General features: G+C 39.2%; 1 protein-coding gene across 1 annotated transcript in view; it reads left to right on the top strand.

Annotated features, from left to right (window-relative positions):
- The first annotated feature begins 3,140 nt into the window (after nucleotides 1-3,140).
- LOC124163046 (putative fatty acyl-CoA reductase CG5065) overlaps nucleotides 3,141-19,857 on the top strand; it is a 34,434-nt gene continuing 17,717 nt past the window's right edge. The window contains exons 1-2 of the mRNA XM_046539831.1: nucleotides 3,141-3,811; nucleotides 18,361-18,630. Of these exons, the coding sequence (XP_046395787.1) occupies nucleotides 3,575-3,811; nucleotides 18,361-18,630 (507 nt within the window). The 5' untranslated portion in view covers nucleotides 3,141-3,574. The remainder of the gene's footprint in view (nucleotides 3,812-18,360; nucleotides 18,631-19,857) is intronic.

The raw sequence follows: 19,857 nt of genomic DNA, 5'->3' as shown, positions 1-19,857 counted from the left end.
TAAATAATGGAATTTCTATATGGATTTTGAATAACATCAGTTAAAAAGAGTAAAACATTTTTGAGGTTTACAGGATATGGAACCCTAATACCCTGATGGTATATTCTAAATAAATTTTTAATAATAGGGTAGTTTCCTTCATCAAAGAAAACGAAAGGCATTGATTGCGATTCGTTACCCACCATTAGTATATTCATAATACACAAATTATTTGGTTTTTGAAATACCGGTTTAGACGAATGGCAAGGGTGATTTTTTATCCTCATTTGAAAAAGGCCAGATTGGCGCCCATGCGATTCCACTCCGCATGACGTCACAGGAACCTAGTTTCTACACGAGAGGATAGGAGTTATACATCGTCTGAGGTTACCAATGCATGCATGAGGCACAGAGCTCAGGGAAACATGTCTTAATAATCACCTATTAAAACTGGCTAAGTTCGGAAAGTTTTCTTCGTTTGATAAGGTATTAATAAACCTTTTTTAAGTCAAGCGCTACCATCCAGCAAGGTACTCAGCTATCCGCTAGCATCCTGCGACGTATCAGCGCTAAGCCTCGCCTCAAGGTCACCTCACCGGGCGGGAGGGGGAACCAGAAATACGACGTACGGAGATATTTCCCGGCATTCATACCTAAGCGTCGCGTTTTCGCGCGCTTGAAAATTTTCACTTTTCATTTAATCGCGAAAAATAGATGTTGTCATTTAAAAATCTAAAAGCGTAAAATACGCACTCCAGGAGTAATAATCTTTCGATTAAAGCAATAAAAAAATAATAGGAAACTACCCTATTCACTCCATTTGAAAAGAGCTAAAAACAATTTGTATTTACAGGATATTGAAACCTAAAAGATAGCTTCTATCTGCTAACTACTGTCATGGCATACTGTCTACTGTCATAATTAAATATAATCAATGGCAATAATTTGTCGATAACTAGGAAATTAATGTGCAATCGTGCGAAAGCATTGCGGGTGACTCCCGTAAAAGTTATCACCGCGGCTAGTCCCGGTATACTTTAAACTAATTAATGTGCATTTCAGTATGTTAAATAAAGCATGACTTCAATTCGTTAATTTCGATGTCTTGGACAATTGATGCAACACCTTAGGCCGCGTTTCCAAAAATATGATCAGAGAACATCAAGGAAAAATTTGATTTTTACGAAATTCTCTCCAACTTTCCCTTTTCATCGCAAGCATTTTTCCAATTAAAATAAAAAATGGTCATACTTTGACGAGGCAGAAAACAAGGAATGGGTCAATGTTTTCACCAGAAAATCGACAAAATATGAAACTCGTCTCTATCCTCGGCGGGACGTCTTTGACGCATGTTCAAGACGGAGCAACGCATTTTCCTCTCTATTGAAAAGATACTACCCCTTAATTACGATTTATTTCCATTAAAATGAAATAAGAGGACTCTATGAGAATATTTTTGTCGCAAGACAGCCTTGAGATACGTTCCTAAAGAGAAAGAGGACGAGTAGGAGAGATGATTTCGCGAAAAATGTTGCCCTGGTAACTAGCCGAATAAATTAAAAATCACTTATATCAATGGCTCACGGCAAATTATTCTCTCCGATTTAATCTCTGGCCTGGAAGCTTGAACCTCTCGTGAATGATCATTTTAAAGAGAAGGAGAGGAGGCTCCGGGGATCGGAAAAGTTTGATAGCACGGAGTTTCCCAGATGGCCCTTGTTCAAATCCCTGCGGCAGTGAAGATTAAGCAGAAGACGGGACAACTTAGTTGGCCACATTATGAGACACGATGGCCTGATGGAAATAATCGTAGAAGGACAGGTGGAAGGGAAGAAGGGCAAGGGAAGGCCCCGAATGAGTTACATTGGACAGGCTAGAAAGTATATAAAAGAGAATAAATTCGTCGCAATAAAAAGTCTAGCCAATACGAGAGAGGAATAAAGAGCTGCGTCAAACCAATCTTAGGACTGTTGACTAATTATGATGATGAGTGAAGATTTTTAGAGGTTTCCCAAACCCTAGGGTTGATGCCAGAAAAAATTCTAGAACAATAAAATAAAAACCGCTTATAACGCTCCCCACTAAACCACGGTATCGGATACACCGCGGGTCTCACCTCGTCCCCCGAGGTCATAATATTATGATTTTGATTGCTTTGGTTGTTAAATTTTTTTGCGAAACTTATCCGGTATAGCAACACCGCATCTTCAAGCGATAAACGTGGTTGGTAACATAATCTTATGTCACCAAGTCCGCGAATTTTATTCAACCCTCTGCTTTCATTGTTTAGCGAAAGGCATCCCTTGAGAAATTTTGAATCCCCAAGCGACGCAACGGCGCTACTAACAACGCAAGCACACCACTATGTAAGTTATCATCAAATAAATTAGAGATAAAATTTAGTTCAAGAGATTTTTTCTTTTTTCCCTATAAGTTCCCAAAATAACGCTGGTTACCGATAACGCCGGTAGAAATTCTGTCTTTCTAGAACCGCGTTATAATCGGCTTTTACTCCTCTAAGTCCGCTGGAAGGGATTTTAAGATATGGTTCCATTTGATCTTTCGGTCAAAACAAGGCTAACTCAGGCACCGAATTTCTCTCTGGGCGTTCCCACGAATAAGTAAGCAGGAGGTTGTCTTCTCTGCACGAGAAAAGGAAAGATAATGAGGTATGTGATTGTTAATGAGTAGTGAAAAGGGGTAACTTATACATAATTGTATACCTGGACATCTCTGCCGGTGAGTAGTTGGAAACCTGAATGAACTTACTATTTTGGAAAGCCTTCGCGTATTTTAATGCGGACGAAAGGTTCCACTTTCAACTATCAGTCATTTCACTCTGCTACCACCTAATTCCGTTTATAGCCCACTGTTTCCAAGCTTGACCACCGATTTTCACTGGTTCTATTTAAGTGACAGCATTGAGTACCACTCATCCATGCAGAGCATGAGACAGCACTTTTTGGGAGGGCGGTGCGTTAAAATCTTCGAAGCCATCCAACCCCCCCTTACACCACAACTCTTTCACGCCATTCTCCTTACACTCCAGTTCCACCGCACCGCAACCTCCTCTTACGACACGAACCTTCCCCACGTCTCAGCCGCTGAGGCCTTCGAGTCTAGCCGTATATCGCAGAAGGGGGAAAACAAACCCCCCATCCCAACGGGCTTAACCCTTCCCGCCAACTCCGGAGGCACTCTCCCCCGCCTCACGCGAGAGCGGCGCGGAAAGCGAGCGGGAAAAGCGAGGGGGGCGGTCGGCGGCGCCTTGTCTTCGGCGAAGGGAATTAATGCGAGGAGGCCCGAGGTGCCGGACACAGTGCTCCGCTGGTATCTCCGGGAGGCGGACGGTACGACGCACCTGCGGGAACCCCTTCCCTGATAGGTCACGGCGGCGGCAAAGGAGAGGAGGATCCCGGCGGAAGCGCAGAGGACGCGTCCGATGACCAACCAAAGGTCGGCACGACTTAACTACCACTAGAGCACGATACTTCACAGTCCGGATAGGGTTACGAGAACTTCTTGTGCGTGGGAAACCGGAGGGTGTGGGCTCCAGAACACTTAATTTTGTAAGTGGTAAGTCTCGATAACGGATATGGCGTCTAAGAAGCCGGTGCAGATGGCCGAGGCCTCGGCGCAAACGATATGCGGCGTGGGCGACTTCTACCGGGGCAGGAGCATCTTCATCACCGGAGGTTCCGGGCTCATGGGCAAGGTGTTGGTGGAGAAGCTGCTGAGGTCCTGCCCCGAGCTGGACCACATCTACATATTGATGCGCTCCAAAAGAGGGAAGAGCCCCGAAACGAGGATGGAGGAGATGTTTAAGTTGCCGGTAAGTGCACTGGGGGGATACCTCGTACACACAACTCATAAGTGCATTCGTGGTTAGTGTGGGCGATGTAAGTCAATGGGTAGAATACGATCGGAAGAGGGACAAGTGAAACTTATATCGTTAATGTACAAAATTCAACCCTAAATCCCATATCTGGGAGGAATGAATGCGAAGATCTCTTGGGAAATGAAAAATGCTACCATCTGAAGTTTTATCAAACAATATTAAATATTAACAGTGAAATTGAAAATCATTCAAAATCCTGCAAAATTGAAAATATGCAACAGTCATCTCCACTGGAAATTCTCCACCCTAGACAACGTCTACAATACACTATAAGCGCAAGCAAAACCAAAGACATTTTTTAATGGTGCCCAATAATTTAGTGAGCAATCTATTATATATCACGCTCTTTAATGTCATTTTTTAGACGCAATTGTCTCAATACGGTGTTCGATATGACCTAATTAAAACTGTTTCTTAGTCCTTCATTGGTAAAGTAAGGCCTCTTAGTAAAAAAATACCTTTCATTATAAAAACTTGCCTTGATAAAAGGTAAGAATCAAATTTTCCATTGTCTTCGAAGTCAGAATATTTATAAATAAAAGCAAAGTAGCAGCAATCAGTGAATCCAGCCAAAACTCATCTGGAATATTAAATAGCAGCTCCAAGGCGGATTCGTTGTCTTGAAATATAGGTATATCATTTTGCAATCGTCAACACTAGCTTAAATCGCATGTAGCACAAAGTACATTGATAAAGAGTCATCTCCATGTGCACTACAAATTACTATTATGCAGTTTTTAGCGTACCAGGGCCAAGAAGACTGTACTTCATGCATTGTCATTGATTTTATGTCATACATGCATGTATTGGTAAGTATGGCCGGTATTACTTAGCCTTATAGCAAGTAAGAATCACAGAATATGGAAGACAATTAAAAATTATCGGTATACGAATTCGATCTAGAAAGAGCAAATATTTCGAAAGCATATTCTCAAGGAATAAATTCATAAGATATTTATACCTTGAAAAGCATATATTACCTTACATACTCATATTACAACTTTATTATTCCGTTTCACCTTCGGCTAGGATTGAATTCAGTCTGCACGGATGTTATGTATTCACGTCACTCACACCTCACCAAACCATTTTTAAGTTTTTTTTATCTCTTACCACTAATTATACGAAGCACTTATCCCGTCTTTTTTTTCTAGCTTGGTTGGGTATGTATCCACCTTAGGTTTTTTAGGCAAACGGGTCACCATTTGTGACTATAAATCGACAGTAAATCGAGTCAACACCAAAGGAATGTATTTTGCTGAATTGGTTTGGCAATGGTTAAAATGACATTTTGGTCGCATAAGATGCCATGCGGCAAAAATTCTATTTGTACTGTGATCCAAATAAAATTATTTACTGTATATAACCGAAAACTGAGGAAATAATCATGACGAAAGAACACAGTTTGTGCACTTCCACAGAAATTTCAATTTAAACAGCATCACGCCTTTCACCAAAGTGTATTTTCATATTTAGGTACATGAATATGTCAAAGTGTGGTGAAACGCATTTAGCGACTTCAATATTGATTTCTGAGGAAAATAAAAACTTCGCTCATTCATCATGAATGAACAACATTTACGCAAATTAAGCCCTGAGGTCATCAATTTTTAATTAACTAGTTGTCTATTGATTTCTATTTTATGTAATTATGTCTTTAATAAAACATAAGTGTGAGGTCAAACTCATTTTTCTCGAAATTAACCCGACTAAAGATACAATCTTGTCCAACCAATGAGGCGATGTTTTGATGAGAACCATCTATTGCCCCATGTTCAAAGCAAATTTATTGCCCCATCATTACTGACCACAGTGCATCTCTTATGCGACGCATAAAGACTGTGAGGAAAAATAAATTCAGATTGTACTATAAAGCGATCTATAAGATTTTGCAACTGATAAAGATGAAATATATCTATGAAAATGTCAACCACTAAACATCCTCCGTCTTCATTATTTCCACACTGAAATGGTGAGGATCGTAAATTACCGAAGCGGAGGCGGTTACCTGACCTCAATCAATGCCATGTAACTGATGACTGATCTAGATATATCAACATATTCTCCACGAAGAGACCAATCCCATCGTTATCCGTGTTATTTCTTCTCGTAACCCACCATGACTTTAGAAAGCAATGACCTTGGTAAGGGAGAAGGCTACTTTCTCCACATGTGGTGTTGATAGAAGAATCCTTTCTCAATTGGTTCATGAGTTAAATGCAGCTTTCATAGACGGATATCATAATGTGAGTGATGTTGACCGAGGGGGCATAATTAGAAATCATTATGACTCACAGTAGTTGTAGAAAGCCACACCAAGATATTTCAATAGGTGATGATGCTGACTGGGAACGAGTCGAATTCGAAAATACTCCCAATGTTCCTGTCAAGAGCCATTTCAGAAGATTTTTAATCGTTGCATTATATTCAATACTTAAACGGTTCATGTTTAATAATTTAAGTTTTTGTGGTATTTGAAGTACGGCAGTATAGGTTGCCGAAATAAGGAGCGAGAGTGGTCATGAAAAATTCAAACTAAAAATTTTTAGAGCTACTCTCTTTATTAATAGTAAAAAATACTCCTTTTAAAAATTCAGTTAGCATATAACGAGGATTTCTCCTCCTTCACTTCCCAAACAGAATTCGTTAAGTCACCTTTTACCGAGAAATTTGTATATGATAGAGGTTCTTAACCAGTACAAGTCAACTAGATATAAAAGTTGATTCAGGAATACAATTTTTAGAAAAAATTACATTTAAGACTCATGATTTACTCAATATTGATATAAAAGGTAGTTGCACTTTTCCACAATTATTTTGAAGCGTACGACCCTGTTTCGGTTCACAGAGCCATCATCTGGTACAATAGCCATCTTTTGGTACCAGATGGTTGCTCTGTGAGCCGAAACGCATCATACGCGTAGGCGGATTCAGGGGGGGGCATGCCCCCTCCCCCTTCCAGACGCTTAAAAATATACAAGATTTTCAATACGGTCATCATTAAATTCGTTTTAATTTGTGTATTATGGAGCCTCAATCATTTAATTTAATGTTAATAACTTTCGTATCAAAATGAGAATATTTTCTAGAGTAATTGTTGTGTTTTGTTTTTAATCTCAAATGTGAGAAGACCTGTTAGACCATTGTGCCCACCCCCCCACCCCCCCCAGAAGAAATGTCCTGGATCCGCCCCTACTCGTATGCATTTTATTAATTGTGGGAAAGTGCGACTGCATTTTATTTCAATGCATCTCATTCCACGTTGACCCTATTGGCCTTATTGTAAATTGGAGAGTAATTTCCAATGAGGGAGGGGAGCCGGGCTATGGTTATTTGAAAAATTCTTAATGTAAATCAATCTTCACCGGTAGAATACCTTTCATAATATTCAACTAACATCGTTTTAATCACATTTATTACCATCATTATTTAGTATTTTATCCCTCAGGCCACTCCTATGGCCCATGTGGACCACCTTTGGTCCTAAGAATTACTGATCAAAGCGTAAAAGCATCAAAGCACTTATAACTTTTATAAGCATGAAATTTGGATCTGCTGGCTATAATTCAGTGTAATAAGGTATGGAAAATAACATCATGCAATCATAGTGCTCGATGGCTGAGTATTATAAATATATCAGGCAGAAAATATTGCTTCAGATAGTGAAAAAATACAACATAGGAATTCCTCATCATGAAATAAATCTATAAATCCAGATGAAACCTCCATAAATGTCACCCTTTCACGGTTGCGACGCGATTTTTTTAAATTAAAGATAACAAATGGCCCATAGTTAGTACCCTTCCCTCGAATGTTCAAAATTCACTCGAATATGGCATATCACGGATCAAGAGCTTACAACCCTAGGCGGTAGTTGAGAGGATGCATTCTCCCGCTCCACAGGTCTTTTTTGAAGACACATTTCTCGCTTAAAATGTGTACTACCATCTTAAAATGTACAGGTTATAATTAGTACAACCTGGGTAAAATTTTCCTGAATCTCAAATTGGAAAGTTTTACTTAAATATTTTCTCGGTAGATTAAGAGTCATTCCTCTACAGTTGACGTACAGGAAAATGTTAATAAAGGGCAAAAACTTATCCTGGAGATTTCAAGATGATAGTGTAAGTTTGGAAATGAGTAATGCGTCACCAAACAATGACGAGATACGCCCAGCCGAGGGGGAGATATGCGTCCTTTAGGGCCAGTTTCACCAACGAGGATAATTGAATTAACTCGGATAATATTCTCAAAAACCGAGATATTACAACAATCGTGTTTCACCAGATGCATTAACTCGGTTTTGCGCTGTTATCTCGGTTTATACTTTTACTGACGATATTCCGCAGTTCAAAGCTTATTATCCGAGTTAATCTGAGGGCAGATGGCATGGCGCGCATGCAGCTTCATCAGCTCTCGGAAAATACGAATGACAGCGATGAAGAATATCGACATTCTATTCGGAGACCACGTTCATTATGGATAAATGAGCGTGCAGATTATTTTAATATATATGGTAAAGTACATTTATTTACTCATCCCAAAATGGCATATGAAACTGCAAAGGCAGTTCTCGCTCTCATTGAAGAAGACGAATTTTACTAACAAGGGGAAGTGGAGGTTTCCAATGCCGTATATTTTATAGCATTCGGAATGGCGAACACATGTATAAACTGGTGGTGATTCTAATGAATGGGCCTTTGTTTGGCTGTAATTAATTAATTTTCATGCGGTACTTTTAACAAGCCTTATTCAATAATGATTTATAATGCTAAAATAGCGCGGTAACTCATATCTCGGGTAGTTGGTGTAGTGGTACCGTCGGCGACTCTCACTCAGGGGACCAGGGTTCGATCCTTCGCCGTGGAAACTTTTGCATAGCTTTTTTTTTCGTCTTCGTTTTGATCATACGGCGACAAGTATATGAATAATTTTAATTGTAGCAAGCATAGACATGAGGAAAATTTTTTATCATCATAATGGGGTACGTGATCTCCCCTTGTCAAAGAAATTTCACGTTTCTTTCTCTTAAACTTGAGCTTTCCCATGCCTATGCTCCCCTTGAGCCAATATTTCCGACAACTCTTGCCAAAATATGTTCGTATTCATAAATGTCATAAGCCTTTCTTTGAATTTTCTTACATATATGTACAAAAATCTTTTATCTCTGTCCTCTTCCTGAATTAATACCTATGTAACAGCATCGTTATCTTCGAAATAGCAATTTTACCAATGTGAGACGTAATTAATTATTGTAGCACAAAATAACCAAGAACTGTGTTTGTTTATATGTGGGAGTCTCGGTAAATCAAAAATTTTCATTTTTAAATAACGATGCATTAAACAAAGGTGCTTACAAGTTTTTTTACCGCAATTTTCTCGCATTCCTTGCTCTTGCTAAACGCGGTTCCCCTATTTGTTTTTTATTTATTTTTTACTACCCGTGCGTGGTATTTCGTAAGGCAAATTAATAAATCCTTACACGAAAACTTAATATTTGAGCTTTTCGAACTCTCATTGTCTATATTAATACTGTTGCTGTTCATTTTATCACTCTGTACTTGATTGTACACTTACCGGCTTATTAAAGCTGATTCCATGTCATACGGTTGCTTACCGTCATTTGTTTTTCCCACGTCAGAGTTATGAAAAACGTACAAGCCAAATCATTTATTCTGATTATCTCGGTTTTTGAAAACTAGGATAAAACTTCGTTGGTGAAACACGGCCCTCACATTTCTGAGATAATGATTTTAACCGAGTTTTTGAAAACTGAGATAATAGAGAATATTATCCGTGTTGGTGAAACTGGGCCTTAAAGTGGAAAATGCTAGTGAGTCCGATAATGAAAGATCGATCGACAACACACCGAATTTTAGAAATTCTGTGTTACCTTAACATTTTATCTCAAACTCATAGCTAAATCCTGGATCATACGATCATATCTTCCGTCCCTCAAAGTGATAACCCCAGCGATAGCTTTTCAGGGATCAAAAAAGTAATTACCAATTATTTTCTGAATCACACGGTCATTCCGTCGTATCGCTTTCCGTATTTAAAACTATCATTGCATAAAAACGCAAGCCTGACGTTACAATCACCCAATCACCGTTAGCGGCCGTGCGTTCTGATTGGCTGAAAGACGATATCAACAATAGTTTCAGCGACGGAAAAAAGGACGAGTCAAGTAATGGAAAAATGGATGGGATTCTCATCCCTGGAGCCATTGCGGAAAGTGATCGAGTGGAAAGGCCATTTTTTCAGCCATCGCTGGATAATCATCGAGTTCTCCCTTTCCGTGACATTTATCTTTAATTATCATTATCGCACGTTGTCATTTAGACGAGTAATTATGTTAAGTAACGACAAGTTAGATGTAGATAAAAATACTCCGGCATTAATGCAGACAAGTAAGTAACAGAAAGAACTATGAAGGAAACACAATCACAGGGTGAATACCTTTTCGATGGAGATACTTTTAACTCAATTTTCATCCGCATTTCAAAAGTAGACAGGAGCCTGGCGCGCAACGAGTTCATTGAACTGGATACTCTCCGTCCGAGGAAGTATCGGGTGCACTCAGTCAAAAGCTCGTCTTCCTTGATCAAAGTCATCGCAGCAAGACATTCATTTAAAATACCCCCTTATTTCCAACTCAGAAATTTCCCTTCAGTTAAAGGACTTAAAATGAAAATGTAGCAATCGTAAGGATAACAATGGCGCGCCAGTAGAAAACTTAGTTGTAATTGCTCGCTTTTATGCTAAGTAAGACACTTTCTCTTTAAATTCATGGATGAGTAAGAATAAAAAGAAAGGTGTGGAAATGCAATGGCAGACATTCTTTCAAAAATAAATATTGCATGGCTTGTTTTTTTCTCAGCTATTTTTTTCCTATCCCTCCGCGAATTTACGAAGATGAAACGAAGCATGATTGCGTAGTAAATGTATTGTGTAATTGCTGTCATAGTCAGTGGCGCAGCGAGGGGGGGGGGTTTGGGGCTAAACCCCCCCCCCCCTCCCCAAGAGCTCAGAGAAATATTGAAGTTTAACCCATTTTACTTAATTTTATAGATATTACTAATATAATAGTGTAAGGATAAATAAAATATCCCTCAGAAAGCCGTAAAACTCACCATTTTGAACCGTTTATCTTCAAATTCCGCAATTTATTAATCTCACACCTACCGCTTATCCTGGTGGGTATTCCATACCTCCACACACCCCTGTATTAGTTGCACCTAAACCCCTCCCCCCAGCCCTAATTCCTGGCTGCGCCCCTGGTCATAGTAGTTGATAAAATGCCTTTTTACTCAGTGAAAAATACCCTCATGTAAAAAAAATATTCCTCAATAATATGAACAATTGAAGGAGGGTGGAGAGAAACCTGGCGTCGGCATTAGCCTGCTCTTAACGAATGGCGCCAAGGGGACCACGGCTTAACGTCCCATCCGACGGACGCAGTGAAATAGAAGGCAACGATTACACATGAGTTTACACCCAAAAGAATTATCAGTGATCCACCAGTCATACAAATAGTAATAGGAGCACTAACGATAGATTTTTTCATAATCAACGGTCATAATTCTGTTTCAAGATTTCATTATTTATCACTGGGTAGCTGAGAAGATTCTCGCCTTTCCCGCCATCACAACAATCAAATTGAATTATTTTCCAATATTTTCCGTCGTTTTATCCTCCATTTGGAAATTTTAAACCCAACAATCAAAGCACCAAACCTGGCGGTATAAGACTTCCCTGAGATAAAGACAGGGATCGCCCCTTACCTTCTCCCTTTTTGGGGACGATACGCATCCATAATGGACCAGATATCTCAATCAGAAATAATAATGGATCAGAAAAAGTAACCAATAAATACTAGGTAACATGGGAACTTCCATAATTTTCAAGGACAGAGATAGCGTTACTACGTAAAAAACTTTGCAAACAATAATAATTACCACTGTCAATATAGTTATACATGGTTTAATCAAATGATACTCTTAAGAAGATGGTGAGACCTGTGTCGATCTAATGACATTGTTGCGTATGATTAGAGAGAAAAAACATAGTTCGAGAACTCTTAAATCCACTCTCTTCAGTGATAAATTAAATGCGTGGAAAATCTCCTACCCCTCCACCTGTTTTGGCATGGTTGGGATAACTCCCAATTATGAGACAAAATGGTCAGATGAAAATGGAATGAAAGGAAGTATGAAAATGGAATAGGAGGAAGAAACGGCAGGCAAACGGCCTCTGATGAAATACATAGAGAAGGCGATACAGGACGCAAAACAAAATAATTACATAATTTAGGACAATTGAGTGGATATCAGCGTCAAAATAAATTCTCCATACAACATTTTCCAAAATTTTCCGCCGTTTTACCCTCCAATTGGAAATTTGATGATTCAAGGGCGTACCCAGGATCAAAACTAGTGGGGTCAAGCCATGGTTGTTCAAGTTGTAGGTAAGATTTAAGCATGGAAATGGTGAATGAAATCAACGTTTTAAGGAAACTGTAACAGCTCTTTATTAGTTTTTAAAATTATTTGCTTGAAAAAATATTATTTTCCTTAAAGACATTTGCAATGTTTGCTTCTTAGGGGGGCAGCTGCCCCCTCCCCTGCCCCTCGCTGGGTACTCCCATGTGATGATTGTTGATGATGATGGAATAGCTCCCCAATTTCTACAGGTTACCGTGGTCACTTGTGGTCACCAGACTTCTACAGATTACTGTAGTTACTATTACTCGGTTACTAATTACATTATGCAACCAATGGTCCAGGACCACTCACATTGTCAGTCTGAAAATAACTCATATATGGAGTACTTTCATCCCCACCCACTAACGTTTTATAAATTCTTCAGTAACGCGCCTTTCACTATATGGCAAAGACTATTGGAGAGCAACCATTTTTAGAGTTCATTTTGAATGATCTAAGACTCATATTTACCCTATCCTGTTCAACGCAAATCGCTTCTAAAAATCCCTTCAATTAGCAACTTTCTCATTTGTCCTGCAGATCGTCGGTTGGGAACTAGATTAACACAACTACATTTTGTAGCGCAAGGGGAGAGTTATAATTAGTATAAAATACCATTAACTATAATTCAACCCATAATGCTGTGATGGAATGTTGCAAGTTCAAAAACCTAGTCGCATTTTCTGGGACGTACGTACCCAAACTAATAAATGTAAGGTATTCAATAATTGTGAATACGAAAAAAATTATCATAAGATTCAAAACCATGTGGTGGAAACTGAATGTATCCTGCGAAAATATTTTGGTGGATATATTGGGTAAGATTTGAAACTCTCAGAAATATTATCATCTTCTTACATTTTATTTTGATTGTCATTACTGTGTGCTTAATGGGTATATTTAGCAACATAATTCGAATCTGAATATAGAGGACTGGTTGTCGAGCATCCTCCACTCCATCAATTAAGAAACATGAACAATGCATGTTTGATGAAAAATATCGGATTGCCCTTCTAGCTGTAAAAAAGATGCCAGTCACAGCGAATTTCGACCAACAATGTCCCACACAACTCTCACTCTTTGACCACTTAAATTACTACGGAAAGGAACTGATACAATTACAGAGTAAAATCTCAGACAATAACTTCCCGGTGCCTTTGGGAGAGTTGCGCCACCGTTAAAAGCAAGATGAATATCTTGGTGACCTACTAATTTTTAAATAGAATGACCACTACGCCGGAACTTGGCTGTGAGCGGCTTTCGACGTAGTAGGCGTATCAAATACAAATTATGCATTCTTCCCTTAGGACCTCCGTACGCAACGAAACATTGCGAATATAACGAATCCACTGAAACGAATATATCACTTGAAATAATTCAATGTTTCAGTGAAAACTATTTGATGAAAAAATAAAAATATAGAATCAGGGGCAAAGTGGTTTAGTAATTATCATAGATATGTCGTGATTCTTATAGATAAATATTAGGAGCTAGAAAAAGATTGAGAGAATGGTAAATCATCACAGTCAGCCAGGTAACGTTAATGGGAAAACGGATTCTCCGTGAAATAATGAAGCCATGCAAGGCAGGGATAGTATTAGAAACAAGTTTCAAACAAATAAAGCACTCACAAGCACAAGTTATAATCTCTCAAACAACTTGGCGCTTGATGTTTGAACTATTAATTAGAGATGGATAGCACTTGCATGACGTGAATAAATGAATGTTATAATTATGAAGTATTTATAAATCTAAGGAAGATAAATAGCCAAAAATTATGTTTTGCAAGGTCTCACAATACAAGGCATGGAACGCAAACAAAACAGACATTTTTTGCTTTTCACAGATAACTCTAATTTCAAGCATTGGTGTGCCTAACCGTGGAAATCCTATTTTTTACTAAGTTTTCATTATGCGTATTCATTTCCCGTGTAGCGTTTCCATGCATCCTCCACAATAATTCGCGCGCATGCATAAAAAGTAAAGACTTTTCCGCAATTTGTCAATCTAATCCACTGAGGCAAAAACACACGGTCTATATTTCTTAAGCAATAGCAAAGAATGTGCACTCATGAAATGTGGAAGAAAGTGAATGTAAAGATCACTTCATGCCGAACTGTCAACAGTAAACGCCTGGGAGGACTTTCTAATGCGCCCGTGACTTAATCGAGCTTAGTGCTCCCATTAGACAGGCAACACTGAACGTATTTCAGTAGGTGGGCATCTCTTAAACGATTCTCTCTTATTCGCCATTCAAAAATATTATTTTATCACTGAAAATTACCAACACAATTGGATGGCTCCCAATTTTCCAAACCCACGCGGGGTGAATGACCAAGAGCGACTAGAACTTCCGGAAGCGAACTGCCTTCTAGAAACAATACAGTGTACATGTCGGCGATCTATTGAACCATTTCTTTTTTAGCAGAAAATTGCATGAATAATCCAATAAAGAATCTATTTTATAACATCGATTCTCAAAAATGATAACAAGAAATTAATGTCATGCCTTACCAACGGATGAGGCATTGTGGCATGTATAATTGTTCCATAGTAAACTAACTTCTCAGGCAAATATCGCCACATAATCACCAATCATAGGTTATCTTGCAACTATCTCACATGTTAATCTTGGACTTGAGTCGAAGTTTTTTATTGACACTTTCCAAGTACCACGGAATTCTATAGTTATTCTTTTATCGCATAAAGAACAACGTGCTATATCAAAATATTCGTGAATCCGTCAATTATTTGTAACGATATAATATGATTTGGGATCTGATCGAAACCATAAGAATAGACTCGGCCAAATATATTGTAAATGACTCCGTACGTTATGAGATGAGAACACTAGCAGCCTACGGATTGATCTTCCACTGATATGGTACAAAATCCAATATTTGTTTAAAAAAATTATAAAGACCAACCTTGAGCGGTATATTGCCCATAATAGATGAAGGAAACAGCAACGCCAGTGACATAAAAACCAACGAAATCGGCCATTAGTCGGGAATGAATTCGAGAAATGTAATGTTCACAAGTTCTGAGCAATTTGCAAATTGAGATTGATAATGGATACTTACAATGCCTCAGAACATGAAAGCGTTTAATTTCATAAATATTCCCGAGCACAGAGTAAAGTAGTAGCACACATGCAAGAAGGGTAAAGACTTTCCCGCAATTTGTCAAACTAATTCACTCACTATAATTTTTGGTACACTGATTGAGAATGTTAAGGAAAATGGAGAACGCTAAAAGATCATCCCATTCCACCTGTGCGCCTGATCATCGCGATAGTATTCTTCTCATAGCGCATGGATATACCTTGCTAATTGTATAAATAAATATATATAAAATATATACAATTAGCAAGGAGAGGCGTCTACAACGATACCTAATGCTGTCCAATAACGATTCACCTAAATTTTTAAGGGCAAAGTTTTTCTAAAAAAAATATCATGTACAACGTGCGGAATCTGCAACATAGTCATTAACTCTCATCACTAAATGCAAATTTTGGACGGAAAAATAAACACCACATCGGCAGCGATATCAATAGGAATGACCGTGCGATTTTCAACCGGTACAAGCATTTCTGTCATCGCTAATTGCGTAAGAGATGAAAATAATGAGGCTTCATGGTTAATGATGCTTAATAATCAATTAATGTTCGTTAGCTAGTCTCTGTGTTTTATTCTCTTCGTAACTTTGAACATAAAGTATTCCTTACCTCAGACGATCAATTGTAGATACATGCGTAATGGAGACTAAAGGTTTTGAAAAAAATTAACTCAGTGGGCATTGCCAACAGTAGGTACACGAAGTAAAACAACATTTGATTCTCAACATTTAATTCTCACTCAAGGGGTTTCTCCGACAGAAATGATCACACACATTATCCTGTCGTGTTTACATCAAGGTCACATAGTTGGCACAAACTATGTTCCAGCAACTCTGGATACTCGTAATTTATGCTAATAGCTGCATCAATCTTAAGTTCAAGACCATGGTCTTGATGAAATTCTGATGATTAAATCGTTAAACACCTTAATCACTGGGCACAAAAATGTTGCATTAACCTATACCGATTTTATATGGTCAAATAATTATACTACGGATTAAGACAGAAAATTAATCCCAAATCTTCAGGCATTTCCTAGTTCAAGGAAGTAGATTTGGAAACATCCGGAATTTCAGAGACAAAAATCACAATCCCGTCATCCAATTCCTTTCGCTAGCCACCAATGGGTTCGATTGGCTGATTCAAAAGTCACGAGGTGACGGTTAGGCACGACTGCTTCGAAATTGAAAGTGAATACCGTGATTCTGAACACTCATTTCACACTGAAAATTAAATCGCCTCGATCCTTTTCGCATGATTTAGAATATGCCGACTGATGTTACAATACGCATGCAACAAATAGCTTGAAATTATTTACTATGGTAGAAGCAAGTGAATTCAGAGGTAATGTGTTTCGGAAATATAAAATGTGAACCGCATCTCCCATATCTCATAATTACTCTCTACTCCCACACTCCATGTATCCTGATAGATGATGTTCAAACATACAGCCCCACACACTTTAGCGGCAGGCCACAGAGTACTCCATTGAAGTACTGCCAAATATTCTGACTTTTCTGTGACTGTGCGACTCACTGGGACGGTTTTCAACCAGATTTACTTCTGTGGGCGCGTTGTTGGTGTCTAAAAATCGTTTGCCTACCCTATAGGACTATACAGTGTTCATTTTCCCGTTTCTTGTAATAATCGTGAGTTTTATTATTATCATGATTATTATTATTGTGGATAGAATTATTATTTTATAATCCGTAAGTCAAAGCTAAAATGAGTGAAAGTCACCAAAATCGCGCACAGGGTATTCTGTGGCTTAGTTTAAACATTTACCTACTTATTTCCCCAAGTAATCATCGCTAAAAATATCTCCCACCACTATTTTCCTTCAATGATATGAAAATGTCGTTGTCACTTTTTCCTTCGGACCTTCAACCTGTAGTCGAAGATCAAATATCTCCCCTTTTCAAAGAAAATCAATTTCTTCTAACTTATTTCTAAAATCCCCAACAGATTTTACACTTTTTGCCTTCTCGTTTAACACCCCAATAACTTCAACAACTCTCGCCAACCCATGGCTCCCCATCGGAAACTGGGATACCTTCTGACGGCGCGGCGCATCTTCAGAATTAAGTGATCATACTCACCTACGTGTGGTTTACACATTCCGTTTGTCAATAAATTTCATAATAACAACCTACATTCGACCTGTCAACATTACATTTTACACTGTATATAGTCTGGTTACTAACACACTATGCTTATGACGTAATGTCGTAAGACACCCTTACGCATACTTGAGGGGCACAATTGTTCTAATCTAATCCCTCATCGCTCACTTCTACTCAAGGCAAGAATTTCATTCGCTTGATCAGGCGAATACCCTTGGACAATACGCAACACATGGATTGAGTACAATAGCCTTGGCGCACTAGCTATTGTACGCAGACACTAGAGCTAAAGAGGTAAAACCAAGGCGGTAGCAGATGGTTGGTTTATTTGAAGAGGACTTGGGGTGAAACTAATTTCCGTGAAAATTGCGGAAATTACTACGAGTTAAAATTTTCACAGGTATTTTCATCCTCCGTGATAGAGCAACATGTTATTCTCGGAATCCCTGAGTTTCTGGCGTAGGAATGGGTTCTCAAAGCCAAATTATGCGTTTTATTATGAGGTATTAGTAATTTAAAAAATATCTACCAAATAGCTGCAAAAAGAAAAAAACCATCTCTCCCAAAAAATTGCGCTATTTTTACTCCCCACCTCCGAATCCGCTTCACTTTCACCCATTTCCGTTGAACCCGCCGAAGTCGCCCTCGATGAAAAAAAGCACATGTCATCGCGGTTTTTAAGTGGTTATGAAACTCAACGACCGTTTCTTTTTTTCAGTATTACTAAACTTTCGCCCCATTGTCTTTACGGCACAGCTGTTCGAGCGCGTGCGCAAGGAGAGACCGGGGTCGGAGGCGAAGGTGTCGGCCATCTCGGGCGACATCAACCCGCCGGAGGGCGAGGGCGGCGCCAACGGGCTGGGCATCGCAGAGGATGAGGAGCGGACCCTTCTGGCCAACACCTCCGTGGTCTTTCACTGCGCCGCCACGCTCCGGCTCGAGGCCAAACTCAAGGACGCCATCGACACAAACACCGCGGGCACATGGAGGATCCTGCAGCTGTGCAGACGGATGCCCAAGCTGGTGGTGAGGACACGCTCCCTTCATCTATGACCTCGTTCAACATTTTTTTCACTAACAGACTCTAAGCCAAAAATCCTCCAATTTCACTAATTGTAAGGATGGGTCCTTGAGCATTACAAAAGAGGATCCTCAAGTCGGCCGCTAAATGTGTTGTCAACCACCGCGCATTAAAATGGGTTTACAAAAGTCGCCACTCGTGCCGCTGACAGACAAATGGATCCGAGTTTCGCGGGGAAATAAGGTATATTTTGGGGTGCCAACCGAAATTCATATACAAGTTGACGTGATCTATCCAAGTCATTACTTTTCAATACCATTCCTCGCAATTATGAACATTATATTGCAAAATATAGGATAAAAATGGATCGCATTGCCCTCATCAACGCGCTGCTGACTTTTTTGCAAACAGATTAAAATTCGACCGAAGTGGCTACAGAAACCAGCCTTCTATGGGATGGAATTGGGCCTATTCTATGCAGTCCCCTTGGATGGGCCGATCTATATTCATACGCTATCGAGTCTCGATTCTGAACTGGTACCACTATGCTAGTAAATTAAAAGTTGCTGGCAATTTTCCACAAATACTTCATTTTACTTCGCCACCATTTTAATATTTCTGCATTAAGTACAAAATACACTGAAACTGGTCGTGAAGTAAAATTTTAGTACCGATGGAAATTTGCCAGAAAATATCAAATTCTCTAATATGCTTGAATTCCACCAGATTAAGCCTGAAACAATTCACTCTATTGGTGTTCTGACGACAAATTTTGGGACATTTACATTTTGCAAAATATTTTTCATGAGAAACTCCAATTAGTGGGGGATGATTGCTGGCGGCCGTCAACGTCAAGTGTGACCCCAAAGCTGAATTTTCTACTAAAAACGTGTTTGCGCCTGTTTACGGAAGCAAGAATTAAAGATAATCAATTTTGCGGCTTCACCGTTTGTGAGCGTTCCTTAATCTTTCAACCGGGGAGTGAGATTTATTTGGAGCCGCATCCACTAAAGCTTCAACCCGAAGGCTGGTTTGAATAGGGTAAAATAGAGCTCACCCCGACCTAAGCCACAGGGGGGCGAATTTCACACATTCAGGGAAAGAGGGTCGCCTCCGTTCGTTGCGTTAATTTCAATAAGTGTACTTATAATTAGTCTTCAGCAGGGATTTGATACTCAGTACTCTTCGGTAAATGGCCAAGCGCCCAACCCACTATATGACCGCAATCCATA

The sequence above is a fragment of the Ischnura elegans genome, chromosome 1 (assembly GCF_921293095.1).
Source record: "Ischnura elegans chromosome 1, ioIscEleg1.1, whole genome shotgun sequence".
In the NCBI taxonomy this organism is placed as follows: Eukaryota; Metazoa; Arthropoda; class Insecta; order Odonata; family Coenagrionidae; genus Ischnura; species Ischnura elegans.
This window is presented reverse-complemented; position numbering and strand designations above follow the sequence as displayed.